Genomic DNA, 25,843 nt, shown 5'->3' on the forward strand with positions numbered 1-25,843 from the left:
CTGTGGCATTTCATCCTGCATCTTGGTGGAACCGGTCTGTTGGTGAAGGTGCTCCTCAGGTTAACCAGTGTGTCATGGAGAGGGTGAGCTGTATTGTCCAGGATGCTCTGTAGTTTGAGGAGCATCCTTCCCTCCAAGACCACCTCCCATGAATCCAACCCTGCCCCCAGGTCGGAGCCAGCCTTCCTGATGAGTTTGTTATATATTACAAACAACAAAGTTCCCAGCACTGATCCTTGTGAGACACCACTGGTTATGGACTCCCAGTCAGAAAAACACCTATCCACCATGACCCTTAGCATCCTATCACCAAGCCAATCTTGCATCCAGGTTGCCAACATGTCTCAGATCTGAGGTGGACACAAAGTGCTGGAGTAACTCAGCGGGTTCGGCAGCATCTCTGGAAAAAGGATAGGTGACATTTCACATTGGAATCCTTCTTCAGTCTCGTATCTATTATGCTTTAGCCTTCGGGACCAGTCTACCATGCAGGAACTTGTCCAATTAATTGCTAACAAAGGAATCATCTATTCTGAACTGAATCCTTGACTTAAAAGTTTAACTCTGTTTCTCTTTCCACGATGCTGCCTGACTTGTGGTGTGTTTCCAGTAATTTCTATATTCTTAACGAACCTTGGATTGTTTTGTTTTGTTATATTGAGTTTCAATAATTCTTGGCAGATAAGAAAACATTTGGAATGATAAACCCAAAGCTATGAATTAATTGACAACTAAGCTAAAAGCCGATGCCTATAATGACAAGATAACAGCAAATAAACTATGCTGCAGAATTCATCAATGCTCAGCTCTCGTGGTTAAACAGAAACTGATCACAATGTTGTTGCAGTAGATTGCGGGAATAAGCAACAGGAGTAGTGGTTATTGCCCTTCCCCAGCAGCGCTGGGCAATGTAGTGCTGAGCGTCCTTCGTGGGCCACTGTGCTGAGGGAGGTCCCACTGGGCTCTCAGTGATGGGGCTCCAGGATACTGATCCGTTGCCCCGACAGCGATGTCAATGGGGGAAAAACCCGTACTCAGTTACAGCGGACAATTGGCAATAACGGAGACCGTTCTTTCCCCCTACCTGCCCCACAACCAATACATTATTGTAACGGACCGCAGGTAGACCCAAATGCAGCACACGGAACCAAAGAAGTAGTTTTAGAATGAGCTTTATTTCTACCTGCTCGTGGTCGGGGACAGAAGACTGAGGCGTTCACCAGGGCTACGGCGAGGCATGAAGGTCGGGAGCAGGCAGGGTCGGCAACGGGAAATCAGTCCAAGAGAGAATGCTGGAGAGTCTTGCATGAGGGCTAAGAACAATCTGGCAAAGAGTGTGTGTGTGTGTGCAGGAAGGGTTTATATGCTGGCTTGATTGGTGATCTGGAGCAGGTGAGTGAACAGGTGAGGGGAGTTGGCTTAACGTGGTGGGCGTGGCTGGCAGGTGAGTGAACAGGACAGACTGTGACACATTATAATGAGGGTTTACTCTATCACCAAATACCAGTAATAGCAGTATTGGTAATCCTTATCCAAACTGTATTATATCAGGATGTTTTCAATGTTGCTCACTACGTTTGCAGAGTAAGTATTTCATGGTCATTTCGCTCTTGATGAGCAGGAAATTTCATCCAGTGTTCATTCAATCAAAATGACACAATCTTGACAGATAAATGTTGGAAACCCACCCACACAGTGTGCTTGTGATTTAGTGGAGCATGTGAGGTTTCTAGTGACCTTCCACTGCAAATGCACAAATACATTGAATAACTCCTTGAGAAAACGGCTGATGTCAATGGTTGAGCAGCTCACGGCTCACTCTCCCGAGAGAAAGCTTACTGTTCACATACTGCAACAGGGCTATGGTGGAATAAAGGCACCCAATAGTGAACAGTGAAGGGATTATACATACTGAGAACTTTGACTCCATGACGAAGGGATTGGATCCGGCTTGGCTCCACCATGATGCTCAGCGTGTTTTGCTGACCCTCAACGATGCCGAACCCGCTGTCTGGAGCCGCATGCTTTAAGATTGCTATCAGCTGGTTGGCGATGATGGTGTTGAAGACTGAGATCATTACCATGGGGATGACAAAGGAGAGGAATGCGTTTACCTAAAAATAAAGTAAGATAAGTAGAAACAATTATAAAATAGAAACATCACCGATCCAACAACATGGAATTCCCTGCATTCTTCGAGGTTGCACTGGGATTGTTTCCATTGTTGTCCTTTGACATTGCAGTAATATTTGCAGGGATCGCAGAAGGGAACATCATTTGCCTTTGTGCACATCCATACCTACTGCTTACCTTTGGAAAGATGTCCACTCTCTCTACCTCAAATGCCCATGTTGTTCCCTACTTGTTTCAAGCTGTAGGAGGGAAGGGTATAATATTTCAAAGTAAAGGGACTGAATTGATCTTTAGGACCCAGGCTACCAACCCCTTAGGCTTCATCTTCCCATTTGGGGTTCCATATGCTCTTCAGGGTGCAGGTGGTTTCGTGGTAGCACTAACACATTAATATCCTCTGAGAACTGAGGGAGGTATGGGTCTACCTGCATCCATCATGGTGAGCCAGCCTCTGTTAATCTCCTTCCCAACGTAGAGAAGTAAAATTTATTTTCAGTCAACTGTTCATCATTGAAAATTACTACCTTACCACATTAAATGCCATAAAGTTCGACATAGTGACAAATTCGGGGATCCAGAACTTGATAGCTGTTTTTTGACAGCAATTCCCTGACTGTGGTCTGAACTCCACGAGCTTGCTGTAATTCTCCTGCCCTTACATTGAATCTGTATCAGGCCAGACCTCGATACAGGGAATGACGATCATGTGCATAGGTAGGTATAATAGCATTTACATTTTATTCAATGAATTCACTCTGTTTGCATTTTTTTGTTTATAAGTGTTTTCAAATATTTTAATATTTAAAAAATAATTTTACCGTTCATAATTTTAAAAAATGTTAACAGCTTTTGATGGTTTTTTAATGACAGTTTTGACAGCAGACAAATCCAGGTTACGACACAAAAAATCCCTGTTACAACATAGGGTCTCACCGTTTTGGATTAGTCTATCATTCCTGAGCAACATACACCAACATTAAACCACAGAGTGAAAAGTAAAACATAAAAAGGATCATCACAGAAAGGAAAATGGAAAGAAAACTTTAACGGCAAAATGTTCATAAACTAATGAGGTGGCATGATATTTTTTAAAGTGCTAAATTATTTACTACTAACTACAGACTTACATGATTATCGATTATTATATTATTGCAAACTATTTAAAAGCCCACACTTAAAGTAAAATCAGTACCTAGATCCAGAATAATTTGAAAAACAAAGTGTAAAAATGTTACATTAATGTAATACAACGTATAGAATATTGTGCAAACAATTTACTGCAGAAAGTGTCTAGAACAACATATACCATGAACAATGATAAATATTACTGGATTAGTCTGGAACCCCAGAATTTGTCACCATGTCATTTAATGTGGGAAGGTAGTAATTTTCAGGGGCCCAACAATGATGAACAGTTGACTGAAAAGAACTTTTATATCTTGATGTTGGGAAGGAAATTGACAGTGAATGGCTCACGACTACCAAATAGCCATTAGATTTCCTTGCACAACCTTAGTTTTACACGAGAATTTTGCCCGAACAGTCTGTGTGACCCATAGCACTATGTTTAAAGCCCAAAGCGCATATATTTAGATTCCCGGGTGCTAAGCTGACAGCGCTCTGTTTAAATCTTTGCTCGCCAAACCGGCAGCGCTGAGTGTATTGATTTGTGTAGCGATGTGTGCTGCTTTACGCGCCAGTCTCCGTCTGATACCGCTTTGTTCCCAACTGCTGGGATGCAGTCCCCTGACTTCATTGGTAGGAAAAAACACTGCAGATGCTGGTTTAAATGCTGGAGTAACTCAGCGGGACAGGCAGCATCTCCAGAGAAAAGTAATGGGTGACGTTTCAGGTCGAGACCCTTCTCCAGATCAGTCTGAAGATGGGTCTCACCCATCCCTTCTCTCCCGACTGAGATGCTGCTGCCTGAGTCGCTCCAGCATTGTGTGTCCCTGTAACCCCTGCCATTGGTTATAGTTTGAATTTGGGAGCAGCGCTACTGGCCAGGAATTGCCAGCTGCTTTCTTACCTGTATAAAGGCAGGCGCCAGGAAGCCATAAGTTAGTTTATGAATGAGAAGGGTTCACCGACGGGCTGAGCCGTGGACGGAGGCAGAGAGAGAGAGACGTGTGCTGCTGTAAAACAGACCCAGTGCATACCAAGACAAGTATTGTTTTTGCTCTCTCTTGCCAATAAAACCGATTTGTAACTAAACAGATGAGTGAGCCTTTTTCTGTTCTACTAGTCAGATCCTTGAGCCAGCTTCCTTGTAGCACTTAGCCATGAAGATTCTATTAATACCGGAAACAGCACTTAATTATCCCAGTGAATAGCAAAAGCATAGACAGGAACCACCTTCTGATTGTATCTAGGCTTTGCTACTACTGCCGAGCTGATAACACACAATTGCTTCCAATTTATTCTGTATTTCATCACTTGAATTAGTTCAATCGAAGTTTCAAGCTGGGAAAGAAACTCTTCAGCTGTTTCATATATTGTTAATTTATAGATCTTTCACCATGTACGTGTTCTCTCTGAATGTTTAGAAATTTATGGGAATACTATTATTTGATAGATCTTAACTTGCTATGTTGAGAGAATTTGGTGGCACGGTGAAAGTGGTGACTAGATAAAATAGTTAGGTGAGAAAATTAAATGTTTCTTTCATTATTCATAATGTAGATGACCACAGTAGTTCATCCACAGCAGTTTTTTTAAAGTTTCTATACATTGATCCTATGTGATAATAATAATTTTAGAAATAAGCTGATGGAGAGGACTGATTAAACCAATAGCAAATAGTCCCCCTAAGCATCACTTCAGCAGAGTCCACAAAAAATGAATGTTTAAAAAAAACTGCAAGAAAATTGTTGAGAAAAAGACTCTTTAATGGAGAATGTGACGGAGTGTTTGTTGAACAAAATTGCTTCTGCAACCTAAATAGCATCCATTGACTGCAGTACGGTGAACAGTAACGCTGTCAAATTCTGGCAGCTAAGAGTGATATCACAGTTGGTAATATTGATCGTGCAGTGCAGAAACAGTTTACAGAGCAAAAATAGGATTAAAAATGTAGGCTATAGATAGGAATGTTTCCCATTGCTGATATGATTTCCTCAGAAAAAAAATAAACAATACTAAGAATGGTAAAAGAACATTGATGAAGCATGATTTTGGATTCTTCTCTCATTGTCTTCACAATACATATATCATTTGGCTCCAGAAATGTATCTCATTTGCTCTTGAATCTGCATGAAACCAAAATATGCATTTATATGGTGCCTTAACAGTCCATCTTAAAAGCACGTAATGGCCTAATTTTGCAAAACAACCTCCTGCAAAAGGCAGTAAGAATTTGTGTGCACAATTAGTGTTTTTGTGATGTGTGAATCTTTATTATTGTCCAAGACCCTGGTAATAATTCCTGGCTCTACATCCACCTGAGAGAGCTAACTGGGCCTAAATTGAACATATTATCTTAATCATTTTCTCAGTTCTGCACTGGAATGTGAACGTTGGTTTTTGTACTGAAGTCTGTGTAGTTGGACTTGAACCAAAACCATTTGCTTCAAAGCTTAGAACACTACCAACTGAGCTGCAGATGGCATTTTGGATAATTAATCCTTCCTTGATCATTTACATTCAAGATTCTCGGCTTAAATTTAACTCCTTTATCCTGCTGAAATTAACATAGTAGTTGACTTAAAAATGCCTGAGCCTTGTCTTCTGTCATCATTACCATCTATATCTAGGCTGCTAAGCTTAATTAGTACATTAAAATAGAGGCTTTATAATGCCAATAAGATACTAAGGCAATTTTAAGAGGCAAGTCAAGAAATCCTGCCTGGTGCTAACCTGTTGAATATATGTGAGCAGGATCATTTCCAAAGGCAAACAGGTCCAGGGAACACTCCCTCAAGCACAATCCCAGGATTGTCTACTTGACTTTATTTCTACATTTACCCTCAATAATCAATGGATCTTCCGTCACTTCGGTTAAAATGCCTCAAATGAAGGGGTATGGAATGATGGGGTGCAGCTTGAGTCAGACTTGGACAAGGAGGTGGTCTGGTGGTTAAATCTCGAGTCTAGGAACCCAGAGGCCCCAGAATGATTTGAACAAATACGCTAGTTTAAATCCCAGTCATGGAATTTAAATTCAGATGATGAAATAGAATTTTGTTTTTAAACTAGATTGAATGAAGATGGCCACATAACTCAGATTGCCATAAAACCCCACCTGCAAGAAGGTCTGAAGGGTCTCGACCCGAAACGTCACCCATTCCTTCTCTCCTGAGATGCTGCCTGACCTGCTGAGTTACTCCAGCATTTTGTGAATAAATACCTTCGATTTGTACCAGCATCTGCAGTTATTTTCCTATAAAACCCCAATGTTGTCTTTCAGAGGAGGGAATGTGGTATCCTTTCAAGGTTTGGTCCATTGGTGAGTCCAGAACCCAACCATTTGCTTAACTCTTGAAATGGCCATGCAGATCACATCGTTCAAGGGGTAATATGAGATGGGCAATAAAAACCTTCCTTTTTAATGACACCCACATTCTGAAAAGTGAATAAGTGACAAGAAAGGCCGATATCACTAGAATTGTGTGTATCTGCAGAGCGATATTGGTTGCTCTCAATAATCTATTACAGACATGTACAACTAAACTATATTCCAGTGAATGTCTCCTTTGCTCTGAGATCCTTCCAGGTCGGAAGAAGTGCTACTTCTCATGTCAATGATCCGTCAGTCTATTTGTGAATGTTAACAACAACATTCACATTGGCTTCGAGTAGTCATCGACAGGAATGTCCTGTGGGACTTAATGCACTTGTTGGCTTCTCCAAAGTTCAGAGTCACATAAATTAAAACCACTGGGACACATAATGATCAACTTGCAGCTACTGTTGGTGGACAAGATCATCACGCAATGAATGTGCAGATGATAAGTGATCACGGTGACAAAATCATGACCCTTTCTTCCTGGGACTCAGCAGCTGCCATAATGGCTTCATTATTCACCAGACGGGTCTTAAATTACCTTTCCCCTCATATCTTCCACAGTTCAAAGCATCAAAGAATGGCAATTTAAGATTGGCAGTATGCCCACATGCCTTATGTTGGTACTTTAACAAGGGAAGAAATATGGCAAAATTATGACATTTTATAATGAAGCCTGGAATAGTGAGCTGGTTGCTAGGAAACATATAATGTTTCTCATGGGCTGGCGTTTTGAAAAACAGTAAAGGAAACAGACACTGATGGATCAGAATAAGAGTGGTAAGGATTAGGAAGTTACATGAGCATCACTCTAATTGCCAGTTGGTATAAGCTTGGCAGGCTATGGGTAGTTCTCATTGAAAATAGTCTAATCATAGAATAGAAGCTATTCCTCCAGAAACTGGAGCAGTGGAGCACCAACTACCCAGCTTCAACTTGTGCAAATGGTGATAGGATCGGGAATAATTAGTCTTGGAGTTATAGAGTCATACAACACGGAAGCATGCTCTCTGGTCCAATTTACCCATGTTGACCAAGAGGCCACATCTACACTGGTCCCACCTGCCCGTGTTTTGGCCCATATCCCTCTAAACCTTTACCGTCCATGTACCTGTCCAAACAATTATGTTCAAACAAGAGTTATATTCATGTTTTGTTTTTGCTCAAGGTTCCAGCAGTTTCTTGTATCTCCACAATTGAGGTCCCCCTGGCGACATTAGGAACTGCAGATGCTGAAACACAAGGTGCAGGAGTAACTGAACAGATCAGGCAGAATCTCTGGAGATCAGCCTGGTTGGAGTGGGTGGGAAGTGGGGGGGGGACTGAAAAAGAAGTGTGGGTGGGACAAAGTCTGACAAGATACAGCTGAGGGGGATTTTGATTGGCAGATAGGTGGACAAAAGCAAGAGATGAAAAGGAGTCAAAACATAGAAACATAGAAAATAAGTGCAGGAGTAGGCCATTCGGCCCTTCGAGCCTGCACCGCCATTCAATATGATCATGGCTGATCATCCAGCTCAGTAACCTGTACCTGCCTTCTCTCCATACCCCCTGATCCCTTTAGCCACAAGGGCCACATCTAACTCCCTCTTAAATATAGCCAATGAACTGGCCTCAACTACCTTCTGTGGCAGAGAATTCCACAGACTCACCACTCTCTGTGTGAAGAAATGTTTTCTCATCTCAGTCCTAAAAGACTTCCCCCTTATCCTTAAGCTGTGACCCCTGGTTCTGGACTTCCCCAACATCGGGAACAATCTTCCCGCATCTAGCCTCTCCAACCCCTTAAGAATTTTATATGTTTCAATAAGATCCCCCCTCAGTCTTCTAAATTCCAGCGAGTACAAGCCTAGTCTATCCAGTCTTTCTTCATATGAAAGTCCTGCCATCCCAGGGATCAATCTGGTGAACCTTCTCTGTACTCCCTCTAAGGCTAGAATGTCTTTCCTCAGATTAGGAGACCAAAACTGTACACAATACTCCAGGTGCGGTCTCACCAAGGCCCTGTACAACTGCAGCAGAACCTCCCTGCTCCCTGCCAGGGTGTGGAAAGGGCCAAAAGCGGACAAAAAGGAGACGTGGAGACAAAAGTGTGTCAGGTAAACAGAGGGGTGAAAGAGGAATGAAATTTAAAGCCAAATGGAGGGATAAAGGTGAAAGTGGATTGGGAGGACGGGAAGGGAAGGAAAAAGAAAGCGGTGCAGGATAGTGAAAGAAACGGGTGAAAGAGGGGGGTGGGGGTGCTCAGGAAAGAGAGGAGTTCGAATAAAGGGGATGTTACCTAAAGTTGGAGAATTCATTTTTTGTTTCAAGAAGTCATTCTGCTGTCAAAATGAAGCGATGGGATGAAGTGCAAAGTTTGATAGAGGTCAGTGTATAATTGTACACACATCTACAGACCAGATTTGGCCATTATGATCCCTCCAATGTGGAGTTTGGGAGCAAGGCGCCTTGCTCTCATTATGAATCACCTCCATCCACGTCTTGGATATGCCCAAGGCTGAGCTCGAGAGTGTTTGGGATGATTGAGATGCAAGGATTATGGTGAACAGGCAGGAAAGTGATGTTGTGCCACTGGACCTTCATCCGCATGCAGTTTGTTACACTCATCGCCTTACTGGCATGAGCAGCTTCCTCCCATTGCTGGGAAGGGGAACCACTCCTCAGCATCTCACACTCTGCAACACAGAAAGCAAAGTCTTGAAAAATGGTGACAAACCCCTTGCAGACCTGGAATCTATCAAGAAAATTCTCTCCCTTGTTGCGCAGTGCATCGAATTCCATCTTTTAACTGACCCTTCAGATGATGTATTTGAGATCGTATTGAACAAGCCCTGAAATCTCAATGGTTTTGCTGAGATCACATTTGCACATAGTTTTGCTCTGCCTTACCTGAGGAACAATGTAGGTGCCCTGCCAGGAAGTGCAGCAAATACTTACGAGGTGCTTGCAGGATGCATCCATTAAAGGGAGCAATTATACACTCTGGAGTTTAAAAACCGAATGAATTCTTATCGAGATATATAATCATCCCTTGAATGTGAGCATCACTGGTGGTCAGCATTACTTGGCCATCCCTAACTGATCCCGAATCATGCATTGTGTTTCCGCTGACTGGTTAGTACGCAACAAAAGTTTTTCACGGTACCTTGGTAAATGTGACAATAAACTAAACTCAAACTCAACTTTCGTTGTCTTGGAATATTGTTTTCTTGAACTGTTGCAGTCTGTAGGATGGAAATACTGTGCAAATGGATTATGAAGCATGGTTTGTACTATGTATAATTTAAAAGACTAGAATTAATGTGCATTTTGAACAGAGTTACATTTTACCACAAATTCTAATCAAGAAATGATGAATCAAATCTATAGTGGCAGCACCTGGGGATTAGCCACTCCCTAGGTCGATCTCCTCGGCACATGATGGACAGGTCTTGGATGGCCGCAGGCCACGGGGTTTCCTTGGAGGGGTTTTGGACAGTCCTTTGACTGTCTCATGGCGTGCGAAGGGAGCAGTCATTATTAAACAGCCTTCTCGATATTCACCTGGCGTCTAGCCTTATTTCGCATCCACACCGCTACACTGGTGACCCTGACGTAAAATAAGGCTAGACGCCAGGTGAATATCGAGAAGGCTGTTTAATAAGTTCCTGCCCCCTTCACCAGCGGACATTCGTTCTGGTAAGCGGGGGCCCAGACTCACCGCGGCAAATGGCAGCCCCATTCGGACTTATGGGGTTCGTACAGTCCCGCTCATCTTCGGGGCTTGTCACTTTTCGTGGCCGTTCACCATCGCCGATGTCTCCCAACCATTGCTGGGCGCAGATTTCCTCCGGGCTCACTCCCTCCTGGTGGATGTCAAGCAGCGGCACCTGGTCCACTCCTCCATGATGGAGCCGATCACGCTGCGTCTGGGTGATGCGGTTGCGCCGCCTGCTGGCCCGCTGTCGTCCGTGGACGCCTTCTACGCTCAGGTACCGGCTGAGTTTCCAGCAATCCTCACCCCACAGTTCCGTCCTGCGAGCCCCAAACACCGCGTGGTGCACCAGATTCCGACTACCGCCTGACAAGCTCCGCCTCGCCCGTGAGGAGTTCCGCGTTATGGAGTCCTTGGGGATTGTCCGTCCCTCCAACAGCCTGGAGGTTAGCGCGGTGTTGGAGCAGCTGGTGGATGGGTGTTGGCGGCCCCTGGCCTTCTTCAGTCGGCATCCTCGTAACGCCCAACGGAATTACAGCGCTTTTGACCGGGAGCTCCTCGCCCTGTTCTTGGCGGTGGGCCACGTACGCTACTTTCTGGAAGGCCGGCATTTGACCGCTTTCACGGACCACAAGCCTCTCACCTTCGCCTTCGCAAAGGTTTCGGACCCGTGGTCCGCCCGGCAGCAGTGGCAGTTGGCGTTTGTGTCCGAATTCACCACCTCCATCCGCTACGTCGAGGGAAAGGAGAACCGGGTCGTCAACCTAATGCGTTGTCCCGCCCCACCGTCGGTGCCTTTCTCGTGGTTGCCGCGGCAGCGACTATTCTGCCCTGGCCGCGGGCGGCTCAGCACGTGGACGGCGAGATGTCCGCCTACCGGACTGCCATTTCTGGCCTACGTCTGGAGGACGTCCCTTTTGGCCCTGGGGGTGCAACGCTGCTGTGCCACGTCTCGACTGGTCAGCTGCAGTCTGGCGCCGGAGAGTTTCCGATGTCATTGACGGGCTGGCTCACCCTTCCATCAGGGTGGCGACGGCTCTAGTGGCCGCCTGTTTCACGTGGCACGGTTTGCGCAAGCAGGTTGGTCACTGGGCCCGTACCTGCATTCCGTGTCAGACCGCCAAGGTCCAGCGTCACGTTCGGGCACCTCTTCAGGAATTCAGTGTTTCCCACTAGCGGTGTGACCACATACACGTGGACATTGTGGGCCCGTTGCCGCCATCCCGTGGTGTCACTCACCTCCTCACCGTTGTGGACCGCTTCACGCGGTGGCTGGAGGCCATTCCATTGGGTGACACCTCTGCGGCCACGTGCGTGCGCGCCATGGCGGCGCACACGATTGCCCGTTTTGGCGTGCTCCTAGACATTTCATCAGTCCGGGGAGCCCAGTTCACATCTGAGCTGCGGTCGGTCACGGCTCGCCTGTTGGGGGTATCACCCGCAGACCAACAGCCTGGTGGAGCGGCTCCACCGTCAGCTCAAGGCTGCCTGAAGGCTCGGCTCACGGACCCGGACTGGTTGGATGCGCTGTCGTGGGTCTTGTTGGGCATCCAGACCGCTCTGATGGAGGACGTCCTCCTCCTCGGCGGAGCCCATCAATGGGGCTCCGCTCATGGTGCCTGGGGAGTTTGTTCCATCGGCGCTGGGGCAGCAGGAGCTGCCGTCGTCTGTCCTGCTGCGCCTCCGTGAAAAGGTGGGCACGCTCGCTCCGGTCCCAACGTCTCGCCATGGGGCATTTCGCCCTCACGTCCCTGCAGGACTGTGCATACGTTTTCTTGCGCCGGGATGCGCCCCGCACTCCGCTCCAGTGGCTGCATGAGGGTCCCTTCAAGGTGCTGCAGCATGGTTCTGCCACTTTCGTGCTGGACATGGGGGGCCGGCGTGAGACGGTGTCGGTCGAGCGGTTGAAGCCGGCTCACATGGACATCGACCAGCCGATGCGGGTTGCCCAGCCTCGGCCTCGGGGCTGCCCTCCGGCAAGGCATCCTCCGCCTGGGCCTGTGCTGGTTCCTGCGCCGCTGGGCGTGCGCACTCGAGCTGGGCGGCTCGTGCGTCCCCGGTCCGGTTTGTGCCTCCGGTTCTTGGGGGGGGGGGGGGTGTCCTGTGGTGGCCCCTGGGGATCAGGCCACTCCCTGGGTCGAACCCCTTGGCACTAGATGGACAGGTGTGGGACAGCCCCAGGCTACGGGGTTTCCTTGGAGGGGTTTTGGACAGTTCTTTGTCTGTCTCGTGTCGTGCGAAGGGAGCAGTCATTATTAAACAGCCTTCTCGATAGTCACCTAGCGTCTAGCCTTATTTCCCATCCACACCGCTACAATATTACATTTGTTGTCAAATAAAAGAAAATTAAAGTTTAGAATGCAAAATAAAACAGAATAAAGGAATTACTGTCCTAGCAAATCAATTTAATGCACTTTGTATGTTAAAAACATGCAAAAATCCATTGCATTTAATCAATGGATTCATGTTGTGAATATTTAATATTAGTAAGTCGGTTTAATGCACAGATTTAAGACTAATTTAGTCTTTCCATCTATTGACAGCGTTTCTGTAATACATTAATGCAAAGAAAGGTTTTTAAAGACCAGAGTTCTAAACACATTTTCTGTAAATTCCAATCAATCAATTGCTTTTGGGAGTCCACTTAATTAAAACATTTTACACATGAGGAGTAAGAAACAACATTGCAAATAAAATGCAGACACATGGAACTGCAGATGTTGGAATCTTGTACAAAAATAAAGTGCTGGGGTAACTAGGGTAACTAGGGTAGCGCAGCGGTAGAGTTGCTGCCTCACAGCGCCAGAGACACGGGTTCTATTCTGACCAGGTGTGCTGTGTGCAGGGAATTTGTACGTTCTCCCTGTGCCTGTGTGGCTTTTTTCTGGGTGCTCCGATTTCGTCCACCACTCCAAAGACGTCCAGGTTTGGCTTCGGTAAAATTGTAAATTGTCCTTCGCATGTAGGATAGTGCTATTGTATGGAGATCTCTGATCGGTGTGGACGGTGGGCTCAAGGGCCTGTTTGCGTGCTGTATCTCTAAACTAAGCTTCACTAAAACTCAACAGGTCAGGCAGTATCTGTGGAGGGAATGGGCAGACAACGTTTGGGTCTGGACCCATCTTCAGACTGATTGTAGTTGGGGGGGGGGGGGGGGAGAGAAAGCTGAAAAAGTTGGGGGCGGGACAAAGCCTAGCAAGTGACACAGGTGAAGGCGGTTTGATTAGCAGGTGGGTGGACAAAAGCCTGAGATGAAAAAGAGACAAATGCTGTCAGGTACGGGGAGAATAGCAATGAAATGTAAAGCCGAGGAAGGGATATAGGTAGAAGTGGGCGGGGACAGGAAGAAAAGGGCGGGACAGTGGGAGAAATAGATAAAACGCAGAAGATCTTTTCACTGTTCTTCGGTACATGTGACAATTAACTAAACTAAACTAAACTAGGTGTGCACAAGGGTAGGGGTGGGGCACAGGAAAGAGAGACGGTGAAGGGGGTGTTACTTAAAATTGAAGAATTCAATATTCATTCCCAAGCAGAATACGAGGTATTGTACCTCCAGTTTGTATGTGGCCTATCTCTGGCACTTGCTTGTTCATTCCTTCCACAGATGCTGCCTGACTCGTTGGGTTATTCCAGCACCTTGTGTTTTGCTTAACTATGAAATCATCTGGTCCATAGTAGATGACTGCATATTTACTCAGTTACCGTGCCTAACAAATAAATTAAAATGTGTACTTCCTGATAGAAGAGAACAGTTCGTTGTGAATTCATGATTTGCTACAATAATTAATGACATATACCCAGATATAGTTGAGTAATGTTATCATTGAAATGCATATGTTCGCACAACTTTCTATTATTTTAACAGCTGTTTTATTCTACTTGTTTTATATAATTTAATGACTCCATTAGCATGTTTGTGACAGGAGTAAATTAAAAATTTATAACATTGTTCTTGATTTATCAGATTGCTGCATTATTCTGTACCTTGTGCTGAAGCGCAGTGAGGCAATGCTTTGACAGAACATTCAAAGCGCTGCACAGTTTTGATCTTTTATCAAACAAATTTATTGGAAATATTTTGGATTTATGTCCCAAAAGTAAAACTAAGATAAAATACATCGTTTGAGTGATTGACATCTCTGATGATCCAGGTCATTGCCAATACAACATTAAATTCATTTATTTTATTGAATTAATTTTATGTAATTAGTTTCTGGATGTGTCTTTACAAATGTTCTGAAGCCAAATGATTATCAATTGGAAACTGATTAAAAATGAAATGCCTTCAACAAGAGAGGTAGGCTACAAAGAGAACGATGAAGGGATATTTCCAAAATGAACACATTTGATATTCTTTGTTTTGTTAATGGATACCTGAAATTTCAACTATCTATGTTGAGGTTTACATTTATTATTGTCATATGTACTGAGGTACAGTGAAAAGCTTTGTTTTGCTTGCTCTCCAACAAATCAAATAATATGACGATGTTATGAAATACACTGATTTTCTGTATGGAGTTACAGTTTCACATCCCAAGTGTCATCACAGACAAGAGATGCCCTGAAACTCAACTATTTTCTGTTTGTCATTAAAGATTATAATACCTTAATGTGCTTTAATCTCAACGAGGTTCTTTCACAATGTTTGTTGTGATGAATAAAGACCGTTTACATCAATTTCCATGTGGCTCTAACTTATGTGCAATAGTTATAAAACTGCTCTCAAAAGCAATGCCAGTGTTTTTCAGTTTACCATCACGGAATGAAAAGCAAAAACCTGGTTCCAGCACTGGAATTCTGGAATCAACCACAATCATGACCTCACAAGAGACCTCCAGCTGTTATCAGGCAACTGAATCATCCTACCACAACCAGAGAGCAGTCCTGGACTACCATCAACCTCTTTGTTGACCCTTGGACTATTCTTGGTCGGACTTTGCTGGTTTTACCTTGCACTAAACATTATTCCCTTATCATATATCTAAACACTGTAGATGGTTCAATTGTAATCCTGTATTCTCTTTCTGCTGACTGAATAGTACCTAACAAAAGCTTTGCACTGTACCTCGGTACACATGACAATAAACTAAACTGAACTGATCTGGGGATGAAACAAAAACAAATCTATCAAGCTTGCCCATGTTTTAAGCTTGTTGATCATAGAATCACTTAGGAGAAATAAGTGAAGGACACATTAGGAAATAAATCCTTCAAAACTCTCGAAAACCATCAACAAATACTCTGGTAACCCTTAATTCCTTGTAACATCAGTGGATCTCCTATTTACAACTAGCAAATAAAAATGCCTGTCTCTCTCAAAAAAGTGTCTACCTCTCCTTTGAAACATTGCACAAAACTACACTCATGTAAATGTTCCAGAGAATGACGAATCTAAAGGTGTGCATTCTCACATCTAAGCTGGAACTTTGCTACTAACTTTACATTTATATCCTGCTTTTTTTAACATATGCCTCACATAAAATGACTAATACTTCAGTGTCCCTTTATTATTATGAGGCAAAGATCTTTCCAATGACAAAAAAAAAGCTCTCTGATAGAGTTGAACCGGAGTGACCATCGAGATAAACCACAAAAGGGGGATATTTGGTTGGGAGCAGTGACAAAGCATGTTCTTCGATCTCATTCTTCAATGTATTAAAGTAATCCGTAAACTAAGCAATTACATCGTTATTTCCTTGCCAAATTATAATACACAATTTGAGTTTTAAGTTCTCTGGAATGTAAAACCTACAGAAGATTTCATGTAGTACTTTAATATTCACATGCAAAATGTACTACAAAAGATCACACCATATAAATAGTACAGGGGAAATGAAACTTTCTAATTGATCAGGGAACTAAAAAAAGGAGAGAATACAAAATATGAGGGAAAATTGACTATACTAGCTAGGGTAATAAGAAATATTTCAACCAAATGGCTAAAGTATTAACCCTTCTTGTTCACTTTCTTATAAAAACTGCATGAGTTGAGGACGATTTTGATTTAACTTTCCTTTCTAAGTAGATATTCAGTAAGAAGGACTTCCCGAACCCTCCAATATTTCATTTCATTCTTGTTTACGCAACAAAGATCAAAGAGCTGCAGTCCATGGAAGCACAGTCAGACTCTTCAGTTATTCATGCAACCTTCCATAGATACCTAATCTTCATAGTGACCCGTTAAAGAGATATTGAAAAACTTGCAAGTTCCATTACTTAATCTTTCAATTTCAAGAGAGGAAAAACAAACTTAAACAATTATTACAGAGCAGCATTATTGTTATTAATATATCTTGATTGTTTTTTTTTGGAGAAAATAAAAGGATCTGTATTCTGCTGCACGATCACTGTATAGTGAAAATTCTATTATTTACTCCAGCTACTGAAACAGCTTTAGATTCAGCTCAAGCAAGTCAACACACAATCAGTGATTAACCTTAACCCTGAACATATTCTAAATCTATTGCTTGTTATCATATCATATCATATCATATATATACAGCCGGAAACAGGCCTTTTCGGCCCTCCAAGTCCGTGCCGCCCAGCGATCCCCGTACATTAACACTATCCTACACCCACTAGGGACAATTTTTTACATTTTACCCAGCCAATTAACCTACATACCTGTACGTCTTTGGAGTGTGGGAGGAAACCGAAGATCTCGGAGTAAACCCACGCAGGTCACGGGGAGAACGTACAAACTCCTTACAGTGCAGCACCCGTAGTCAGGATCGAACCTGAGTCTCCGGCGCTGCATTCGCTGTAAAGCAGCAACTCTACCGCTGCGCTACTTGTTGTGGTTCAACTTAATAATGTAAATGTCCACCTTGTCTTCATGTTGCTTTATGAAGGCTTTGGTTAGTTCCATTTTTAGCATAGAAGTAATGAATTACTTTCAGCAGACAACTGATTTACAACGTGATACAACATTAACAACGTGATTTAGAATGCTATATAATGTAAAACGTAACACGAAGCAACGTGAAAACAAGGCGGACATTTACATTATTTCATTTGGACAACTTCAAAAAGGAATTGATTTGGAATATGTTCACGGTTAAGGTTTTGTTCAGGACTTCTCACGTTACTCTGCTCAGATTTAACTCACCCGTACGGAAGGTCGGCTCTCGGTTTGCGCACATTGCGCTCGAAATGTCAATAACATTTCTAGGGTGTGAAAAAATGACACCATTCTGTTTTATTTCCAGAAGGACGACGTTCCCATTAGCTGATGGGTTTCAGAATCAGAGCGCATGATTTATAACTTTAGCGGGAAGAGCAAAGGGAAGGATGCGATAAAATCCTTTGTTGTTGAGTGTAATTCTGAAGATAAACACAAAATGCTGGGGTAACTCAGCGGGACATGCAGCATCTCTCCAGAGAAGGAATGGGTGGCGTTTCGGGTCGAGACCCTTCTTCTGACCAGGAACTCACTACCTGAGGGTGTGATGGAAATCGAGTCAATCTGGGATCCCAGAAGGGAATAGGGCAATCTCAATACAATTGAATGGAAGGATTGTTCCACCAGGAGCTGGCGTGGACCAGATGGGCCGAGTGGCTTCGTCCTGCGCCTTCACAATTCTGATCTTCTATGGCTCTCACTTTACGCCCTCATTCATCACGTACTTTTGAACCTGCGTTCCACCTTTACAACCTCCATTGTGCTATTCAGACCTTTCAGACCACTATCTAACCTCGCCTCGCATTCCCAGCTCCTACTCCCTCTCGGCAACTCATGAATCCCCAACACAAGCGGTTCCCAACGCGGTCAGATACGCTGGATCGTGCCCCCGAGTTCAAAGTCGCTGACAGCCACATGGAAAGGAAAGCAGTGGGAAACCTACACCTGTACATTGTGGGTGACAGCACAGTTGAATAGGTTAGGTACAACATCATGTCCGGCACAAGCACTACGGGCCGAAGGGCCTGTTCCTGTGCTGGACAGTGCTGCCCAGGGCGGTACAGTGGCGCAGCGGTAGACCTGCTGCCTTACAGAACCAGAGACCCAGGTTCGATCCTGACTACTGGTGTTGTCTGTATGGAGTTTGCACGTTCTCCCTGTGACCGCGTGGGTTTTCTCCGGGTGCTCCGGTCTCCTCCCAAACTCCAAAGACCTACAGTTTGTCAGTTAATTGGCTTCGGTAAAATTGCGAATGGTCTCGAGTCTATAGGACAGTGGGAGTGTACAGGGGTCGCTGGGCGACGCGGACCCGGTGGGCCGAAGGGCCAGTTTCCGCGCTGTATCTCTAAAGTCTAAAGTGTAAAGTCTTCTACGCTCTGTCATGTGCACAGCATTGGACGCTGGCTACTTGCCTGGATGATGATTTTGACAGTCACTCCGTCCACGATCGTAGTGCAGATCAATTCATCGGGATCCGGGATGGGATTGGCGTATTTCTCCCCCACAGTGAAGATCATGGGGGTGGCGAGCAGGAAGGACAACAGCCAGATGAGGGAGATCAGCTTCTTGGTGCGGCTGGTGGACATGAGGGTCTTGGCTTTGAACGGGTGGCAGATGGCCATGTAGCGCTCAGCGCTCAGGCTGCTGATGTTGAGAGCCGTGGCGTAGGTGCAGGCGTCCCGGAGAAAGTAGTAGCCCCGGCACACCGCGTCTCCGAAAGCCCAGGGGTGGTGGACCCAGATGAAGTTGTAGAGCTCGATGGGCATGCAGAGCAACAGGATGAGGAGGTCGGACAGGGCCAGGTTGGCCAGGTGGTAGTTCACGGTGCCCTGCAGGTGCTGCAATGTATTCTTCTTCACCAGCGTGGACATAGTGATGAAGTTACCGAGCGAGCCCAGCACGAAGAGGCCGATGTAAATCAGCGTCACCACCACCTTGGAGTAGATGTCCGTGTTCACGTCCAGGTCGTTCCCTGCCGCCTCTCGCAGGGCGCCTCTGCTCCCATTGCCGGTGGGGTCGGGGTCGGGGAAGGGGTCGGCCAGGCTGGAGTTCAGTGCAAGGCTCATTCCTGCGCAGGGAATGAATGGCCCGCTTCACCACTCCGATGGGGAAAGCCCTGGACCAAGCGGACAGGTCGGTGCGCTGCCAGCGGAGGGGCGCAACAGCCGGCGGCGGCACAGGGACGGGTGGGCTTTTATTGCTGAGTTACACCACTCCCCCTCAACAAGTCCCGGAGCCGGGGGGAGGGACGAGCACCTGACCGGCAATAGACACGGAGTGCTGGAGTAACTCAGCGGGACAGGCAGCGTCTCTGGAGAGAAGGAATGGGTGACGTTGCAGGTCGAGACCCTTCTTCAGACTGATCACTGGGCTCATCTGTAACGTGCTCGGCTGTTTCTGTTTTTTTTTCTTTTGCAACATTCATTGCAAACTGCGGCTCATTACTTCTGAATGAATGAAATGTATAAGAAAATAACTGCAGATGCTGGTACAAAATCGAAGTACAGACCTTCGATCTGTATGAATGAAAGATTTTATTGCACATTAACAACTCCATTAAAAAAAAACTAAAATAGAAGTGACGAGAATAGAGAAACAGGGATGGCAGTCCACCGACGGATGACCTGGTGTATGTATGTGCTGCATGTGGTACCGTGGAGAAACTGAGTTTCATAGCGTAGGGATACGGGCCACTTGGGCTCTTCATTTGATAGCGGTTCAGCTGGTCCAGAGATCATATCATATCATATATATACAGCCGGAAACAGGCCTTTTCGGCCCTCCAAGTCCGTGCCGCCCAGCGATCCCCGTACATTAACACTATCCTACACCCACTAGGGACAATTTTTACATTTACCCAGCCAATTAACCTACATACCTGTACGTCTTTGGAGTGTGGGAGGAAACCGAAGATCTCGGAGAAAACCCACGCTGGTCACGGGGAGAACGTACAAACTCCTTACAGTGCAGCACCCGTAGTCAGGATCGAACCTGAGTCTCCGGCGCTGCATTCGCTGTAAAGCAGCAACTCTACCGCTGCGCTACCGTGCCGCCTTAGCATCGCGGAGAAAGACGACGGGAGAATGGTTCTCTCGACAGAACTAGGAAAAGTCTGATTTTTAAAATCTTAACCGCGCAGAATCCCCTAAATATTTCAACCCAAGGTTATGTTTTAAAAAGGTGGCGCGGCGGTAGAGTTGCTGCTTTGCAGCGCCGGATACTCAGCTTCGATACTGACTACAGGTGCTGTAAGAAAATACTGCAGATGCTGGTACAAATCGAAGATATTTATTTCACAAAATGCTGGAGTAACTCAGCAGGTCAGGCAGCATCTCAGGAGAGAAGGAATGGGTGACGTTTCGGGTCGAGACCCTTCTTCAGTCTGAAGAAGGGTCTCGACCCGAAACGTCACCCATTCCTTCAGTCTGAAGAAGGGTCTCGACCCGAAACGTCACCCATTCCTTCTCTCCTGAGATGCTGCCTGACCCGCTGAGTTACTCCAGCATTTTGTGACTACATGTGCTGTCTGTACCGAGTTTGCACGTTTCCCCTGTAACCGCGTGGGTGTTCTCCGGGTGCTCCGGTTTCCTACCACACGCCAAATATCAAATAGATTTATTGGCTTCGATAAAAACTGTAAAACTGTCCCTTGTGTGATAGGTTAGTGATAGTGTACGGGGATCACTAGTCGGCGCGGACTCGGTGGATCTAGGGGACTCTTTCCACCGCTGTTTCTCTAAAGACGCTGCCTGACCTGCAGGATATTCCCAGCCTTTTTGTGTTTGAAGTTCAGATTTTTTTTGTTATTGCTTCGAAAAGATTCCAAAGGGCCATCATACAACACCAACTTCCCATGGCCAGAGCTCGCTCAGTAGGTCAATGTGCAGTTTTGCCTTTTAGTCGCGCCTAACAACTAGCATCGAGGCCGAGGCGTTCTGAAGCAGAGAGCTGGTGGCGCAGCGGTAGAGTTGTTGCCTTACAGCGCCGGAATGCAGCGCCGGAGACCCGGGTTCGATCCCGACTACGGATGCTGTCTGTACGGAGTTTGTACGTTCTCCCCGTGACCTGCGTAGGTTTTCTCCGAGATCTTCGGTTTCCTCCCACACTCCAAAGACATTTGTAGGTTAATTGGTTTGTTAAATGTAAAAATTGTCAAATTGTCCCTGGGTAGTATGGGGATCGCTGGTCGGGCTGATCCGGTGGGCCGAAGGGCCTGTTTCCGCGCTGTATCTCTAAAAAACTAAAACTAAGCTCCACACTGAGCCGAGAGTTCATCATTCCTAGTTTTTTGTTCACCAGTTCTCCACGTTATTTCTCTTGAAATCATACCTTCCTTGGCCAACAATTGACCTACCCAGGCAGTGGGGTCATTTGTGGCTTGCCCTGATTGGTCCTGGTCTTTTATCGCCTCCAGCTTTTAATAAAATCATGTTATATAAACAGAATTAGGCCATTCGGCCCTTCAAATCTACTCCTCCATTCAATCATGGCTGATCAATCTCTCCATCTCAACCCCATTCTCCTGCCAACCCCCGCCGCCTACTCCACGCCCACCCCTACCTTCAGTCTGAAGAACGGTCCCGACCCGAAACATCACCCATCCTTTTTGTCCAGAGATGCCGCCGAGTTACTCCAACGTTTTGTGTCTATCATTGGTATAAACCAGCACCTACTGGTTCTCCCTGGTGTATCTCTAGCAGGGTAGTGTTAATATGCGGGGATCGCTGGTCACCTACAGTTCTTTGTTTCTGCCGTGAATTCATCTCTTGCCCGAGTGCAGGAGTCTCTCTCCCCTTGACACAAACCGCATTGAACAAAGTAGAGTAATTCGGGAGAGACACAAGAGACTGCAGACGCTTGAGCAAAACAGAAAGTGCTGGAGGAACTCATCGGGTCAGGCAGCATCTGTGGAGGGAAAAGGCAGACGTCGTTTGGGGGCGGGACGCTTCTTCAAACTAATAAGAGAATTCAGTGTTAAAGAGATCACAAGGTTACCGAGGGAGACCTTAAAATCATTTTCTCTTAGCTATTATGCCAAGACGAGCACCGAGGTAGATTCCGAATTGAGATCGTGGCCATGATAATGTGCGCTCGCTGCGTTGAGCGGGCGCTCTGATGGAAATGGTCACCTGCCACTGGATGTTTATTTTTTTCCCTAATCAGATGTGCAGCACTTTGGTCAACGTGGGTTGTTTTTAAATGTACTATACAAATAAAATTGACTTGACTTGACTTGACTTCAGTTCATCCACACGAATGTACTTGGGCCAATGCTCACGGTCAGATCAGAACCGTCCGCATACAGTGAGTTCCACATTGTGACCAGCGCATTGTTTGGGAGTTGTAACCAGTTTAATAATCTGAACTGAGATCTAGTAACACTTGCGTCAGGTTTACAGGAAATAACAAGCACGCTTTGCTGAGACTCTGCGTTGCCGGGCGAGATGACTGGGCTGTTACTGAGCTGGTTTCTAAGTGACAAACATACGGATCATGATTCTCGAAGATAAACACAAAATGCTGGAGTGACTCAGCGGGGCAGGCAGCATCTCTGGAGAGAAGGAACGGGTAACGTTTTGGGTCGAGATCCTTCTTCACACTGATAGGGGAGAGGGATGCGAGATATGGAAGGGATCATGAATCTCTATCGCTTGGAGTCGCTGGAGCCGACCCCACTGGATGCGAACCTCTTTCTCACACTATCCCAGCCCCTTCTCCCCTCCCCTCCCCCCCCCCCCCCGCCACCCCGTCCCCCTCCATCTCCATCCATTCCCCTGGCGCCACAATTGACCCCTCAACTCTCCTGATCCTACAGTATTTTGTCTTTGCATCTCTGGCCTTTGTCCAACCATCTGTCAATAAACCCCCCTCGCCTATATCCACCTATCACTTGCTCGGTTTTATCCAGCCCCCATCTCTCCTCAGCTTTCTCCACCCCCCCCCCCCCCACCCCCACACTACAATCAGTCAGAAGGGTCCGGATCCGAAAGGTTAGCTATCCATATCCTTTAGAGATGTTGCCTGACCCACTGAGTAACTCCAGCTACTTGAGTCTTTAACCTTCGAAACGGTTGCAAGTAACCCCTTAAATACATGGCATGTCTCCAAGATCAGAATGTGTGCGCTTCGATGTTTGGGCATGTTACTGATGTGTGCAAGTGCACACAGCGTCCGACTGCACTGGTCACGTCTCCCGTACTTGTCTCTGGCGATACTTAATTTAATAAAGATAGACGCAAAGAGCTGGAGTAACTCAGCGGGGCAGGCAACATCTCTGGGGTTTCGGGTCGAGACCCTTCTTCAGACCATTCTTTAATTTTGTAAGTCAGCATCTCTCCCGAAAGCACAAAGTCACAGCAAGCAGGGTCGCTGTTTTCTGTAAGTGGCAATGGGTATTACGCGATCTCACCCTAGGTTATTAAACTGACTACAACGACCGAACAACACACTCCGCTCACACGGCTCCGAAAACAAAAGCAGTTGAAGACGGGCTTTACAAAGTGCTGCACTTTTCTCTTCCGCACTACTCCTCAGATTGCACAGCGGGCAAACTGATCTCCAAACACAGAGGCGTTTGAAGTAAGTGGGGTAATTGAGGAGGAGAAGGGACAAGCAGATTGCGAACAATCTCAAGTGCTGGCGAGACTGTGGAATCGCCGCAAGCACTGACTTCGAGACCCCGGCGAACCTGTTGCGGAAAGCTGCAATGGTACAAGGTGAAAGAATGGGAGGAAATGTTCAGAGATAGTGAGATGCGCTCCCGTGGAGCATAAACCAGAGGAAGGGTCCCGACCTGAAACGTCGCCTGTCCATGTTCTCCAGAGATGTTGCATGACCGCCGAATTACTGTATCATTTTGGCTTTATTGTAAAGCAGCATCTGCAGTTCCTTGCGTGTAAACACCAGTTTCGATGCGCTGGGCCAAATGGCCTGTTCTTGTGCTGTAAATTCTCGACAACGATGAGATCAGATGGAAATAGACCCTTCAGCCCACAATGTCAGTACCCAACATGATGCCAAGTGAAACCAATCTCTCCATATGGAGGTAGACAAATCTCCGGGGCCTGATCAAATATACCTGAGGACACTGTGGGAAGCTCGGGAGGAAATTGCAGGTGAGCTGACTGAGATTTATGAGTCGTCATTAAATACAGGTGAGTTGCCAGAAGGCTAGAGGGTGGCAAATGTTGTGCCTCTATTCAAGAAGGGCTGCAGGGATAAGTCTGGTTACTGAGCCCAACATCTGTGGTTGGAGAGTTACCAGATCCTATTCTGAGGAATAGGATATACAGGCATTTCGATGGACAAGGGCTCATTAGGAATAGTCAGCATTGTTTTGTTCACGGGAGGTTGTGTCTCACAAATCTGATTGGGGTTTTGAAGATGTGACCAAACAGGTTGATGAAGACAGAGCTGTAGACATTGTATATATGGATTCCAACAAGGAATTCAACAAGGTTCCACATGGTTGGCTGCTCTGGAAGGTGAGGTTATGTGGGATCCAAGGAGAGATGAATGGATAAAATAATTGGCTTCATGGACGGAAGCAGAGTGTATTGGTGGAAGATTGTGTTTCAACATGGAGGCCTGTGATGAGTGGTGACCCTCAGGGCTCAGTGCTGGGCCCATTGCTGTTTGTCATCTATATCAATGATTTGGATGAGAACGTACATGGCATGATTAGCAAGTTTACAGATGACACAAAAGTGGGTGGTATTGCAGACAATGAAGATGTTTGTCAAAAATTGTAGCAGAATCTTGATCAGAGAAATGTGAGGTGTTGCATTTTGGGAAGTCCAACATGGGCAGGACCTACACAGTGAATGGTAGGGCTCTGGGGAGTATTGTAGAACAGAGGGATCTAGAAGTGCAGGTGATGTGTAGGAATGAACTGCAGATGCTGGTTTACACCGAAGATAGACACAAAATGCTGGAGTAACTCAGCTGGACAGGCAGCATCTTTAGATAGAAGGAATGGGTGCCCTTCCCTCGACCCAAAACATCACCCGTTCCTTCTATCCAGAGATGCTGCCTGTCATGCTGAGTTACTCCAGCAACTATCTGGAAGTGCAGGGACATAGTTTCTTGAAGGTGGCATCAAAGGTAGATAGGGTGGTCAAAAAGACTTTCAGCACATTGACTTTTATCAGCCAGAGTATTGAGTATAGAAGTTGGGTGTTCATGCTAGAGTTATATATGTTGGTGAGGCCACATTTAGAGTAGTTCAGTTCAGTTTTGGTCACCATGTTCTAGGAAAACAATTGTCAAGCTGGAAAGGGTACAGTGAAGATTTACAAGGATGTTTGTTACCAGGACTCAAGGGCCTGAGCTATCGGGAGAGGTTGAGCAGGCTAGAACTTTATTCCTTACAGCACAGGAGGATGAGGGGTGATCTTATAGAGGTGTACAAAATCATGAGAGGAATAGATCAGGTAAACGCACATTGCCTTTTGCCCAGAGAAGGGGAATCAAGAACTAGAGGACATATGGGGGAAAGATTCAACAGGAACGCGAGGGGTAACTTTCTTTACACAAAAGGTGGTGGGTGGATGGAACAAGCTGCCAGAAGAGGTAGATGAGGAAAATTATATTGGAATGTTTAAGGAAC

General features: G+C 45.7%; 2 protein-coding genes across 2 annotated transcripts in view; both read right to left on the reverse strand.

Annotated features, from left to right (window-relative positions):
- LOC144604373 (neurotensin receptor type 1-like) overlaps nucleotides 1–19,375 on the reverse strand; it is a 36,349-nt gene extending 16,974 nt beyond the window's left edge. The window contains exons 1-2 of the mRNA XM_078418689.1: nucleotides 18,648–19,375; nucleotides 1,913–2,114 (exon numbers count right to left, since the gene is read on the reverse strand). Coding sequence (XP_078274815.1) covers nucleotides 1,913–2,114; nucleotides 18,648–19,301 — 856 coding nt within the window. The 5' untranslated portion in view covers nucleotides 19,302–19,375. The remainder of the gene's footprint in view (nucleotides 1–1,912; nucleotides 2,115–18,647) is intronic.
- The window catches only part of LOC144604376 (cytochrome c oxidase subunit 4 isoform 1, mitochondrial-like), a 420,358-nt gene that overhangs the window by 272,864 nt on the left and 121,651 nt on the right, over nucleotides 1–25,843 (reverse strand). The gene's annotated exons all lie outside the window — the stretch shown is intronic.

This window comes from Rhinoraja longicauda, chromosome 22 (genome assembly GCF_053455715.1).
Source record: "Rhinoraja longicauda isolate Sanriku21f chromosome 22, sRhiLon1.1, whole genome shotgun sequence".
NCBI lineage: Eukaryota > Metazoa > Chordata > Chondrichthyes > Rajiformes > Arhynchobatidae > Rhinoraja > Rhinoraja longicauda.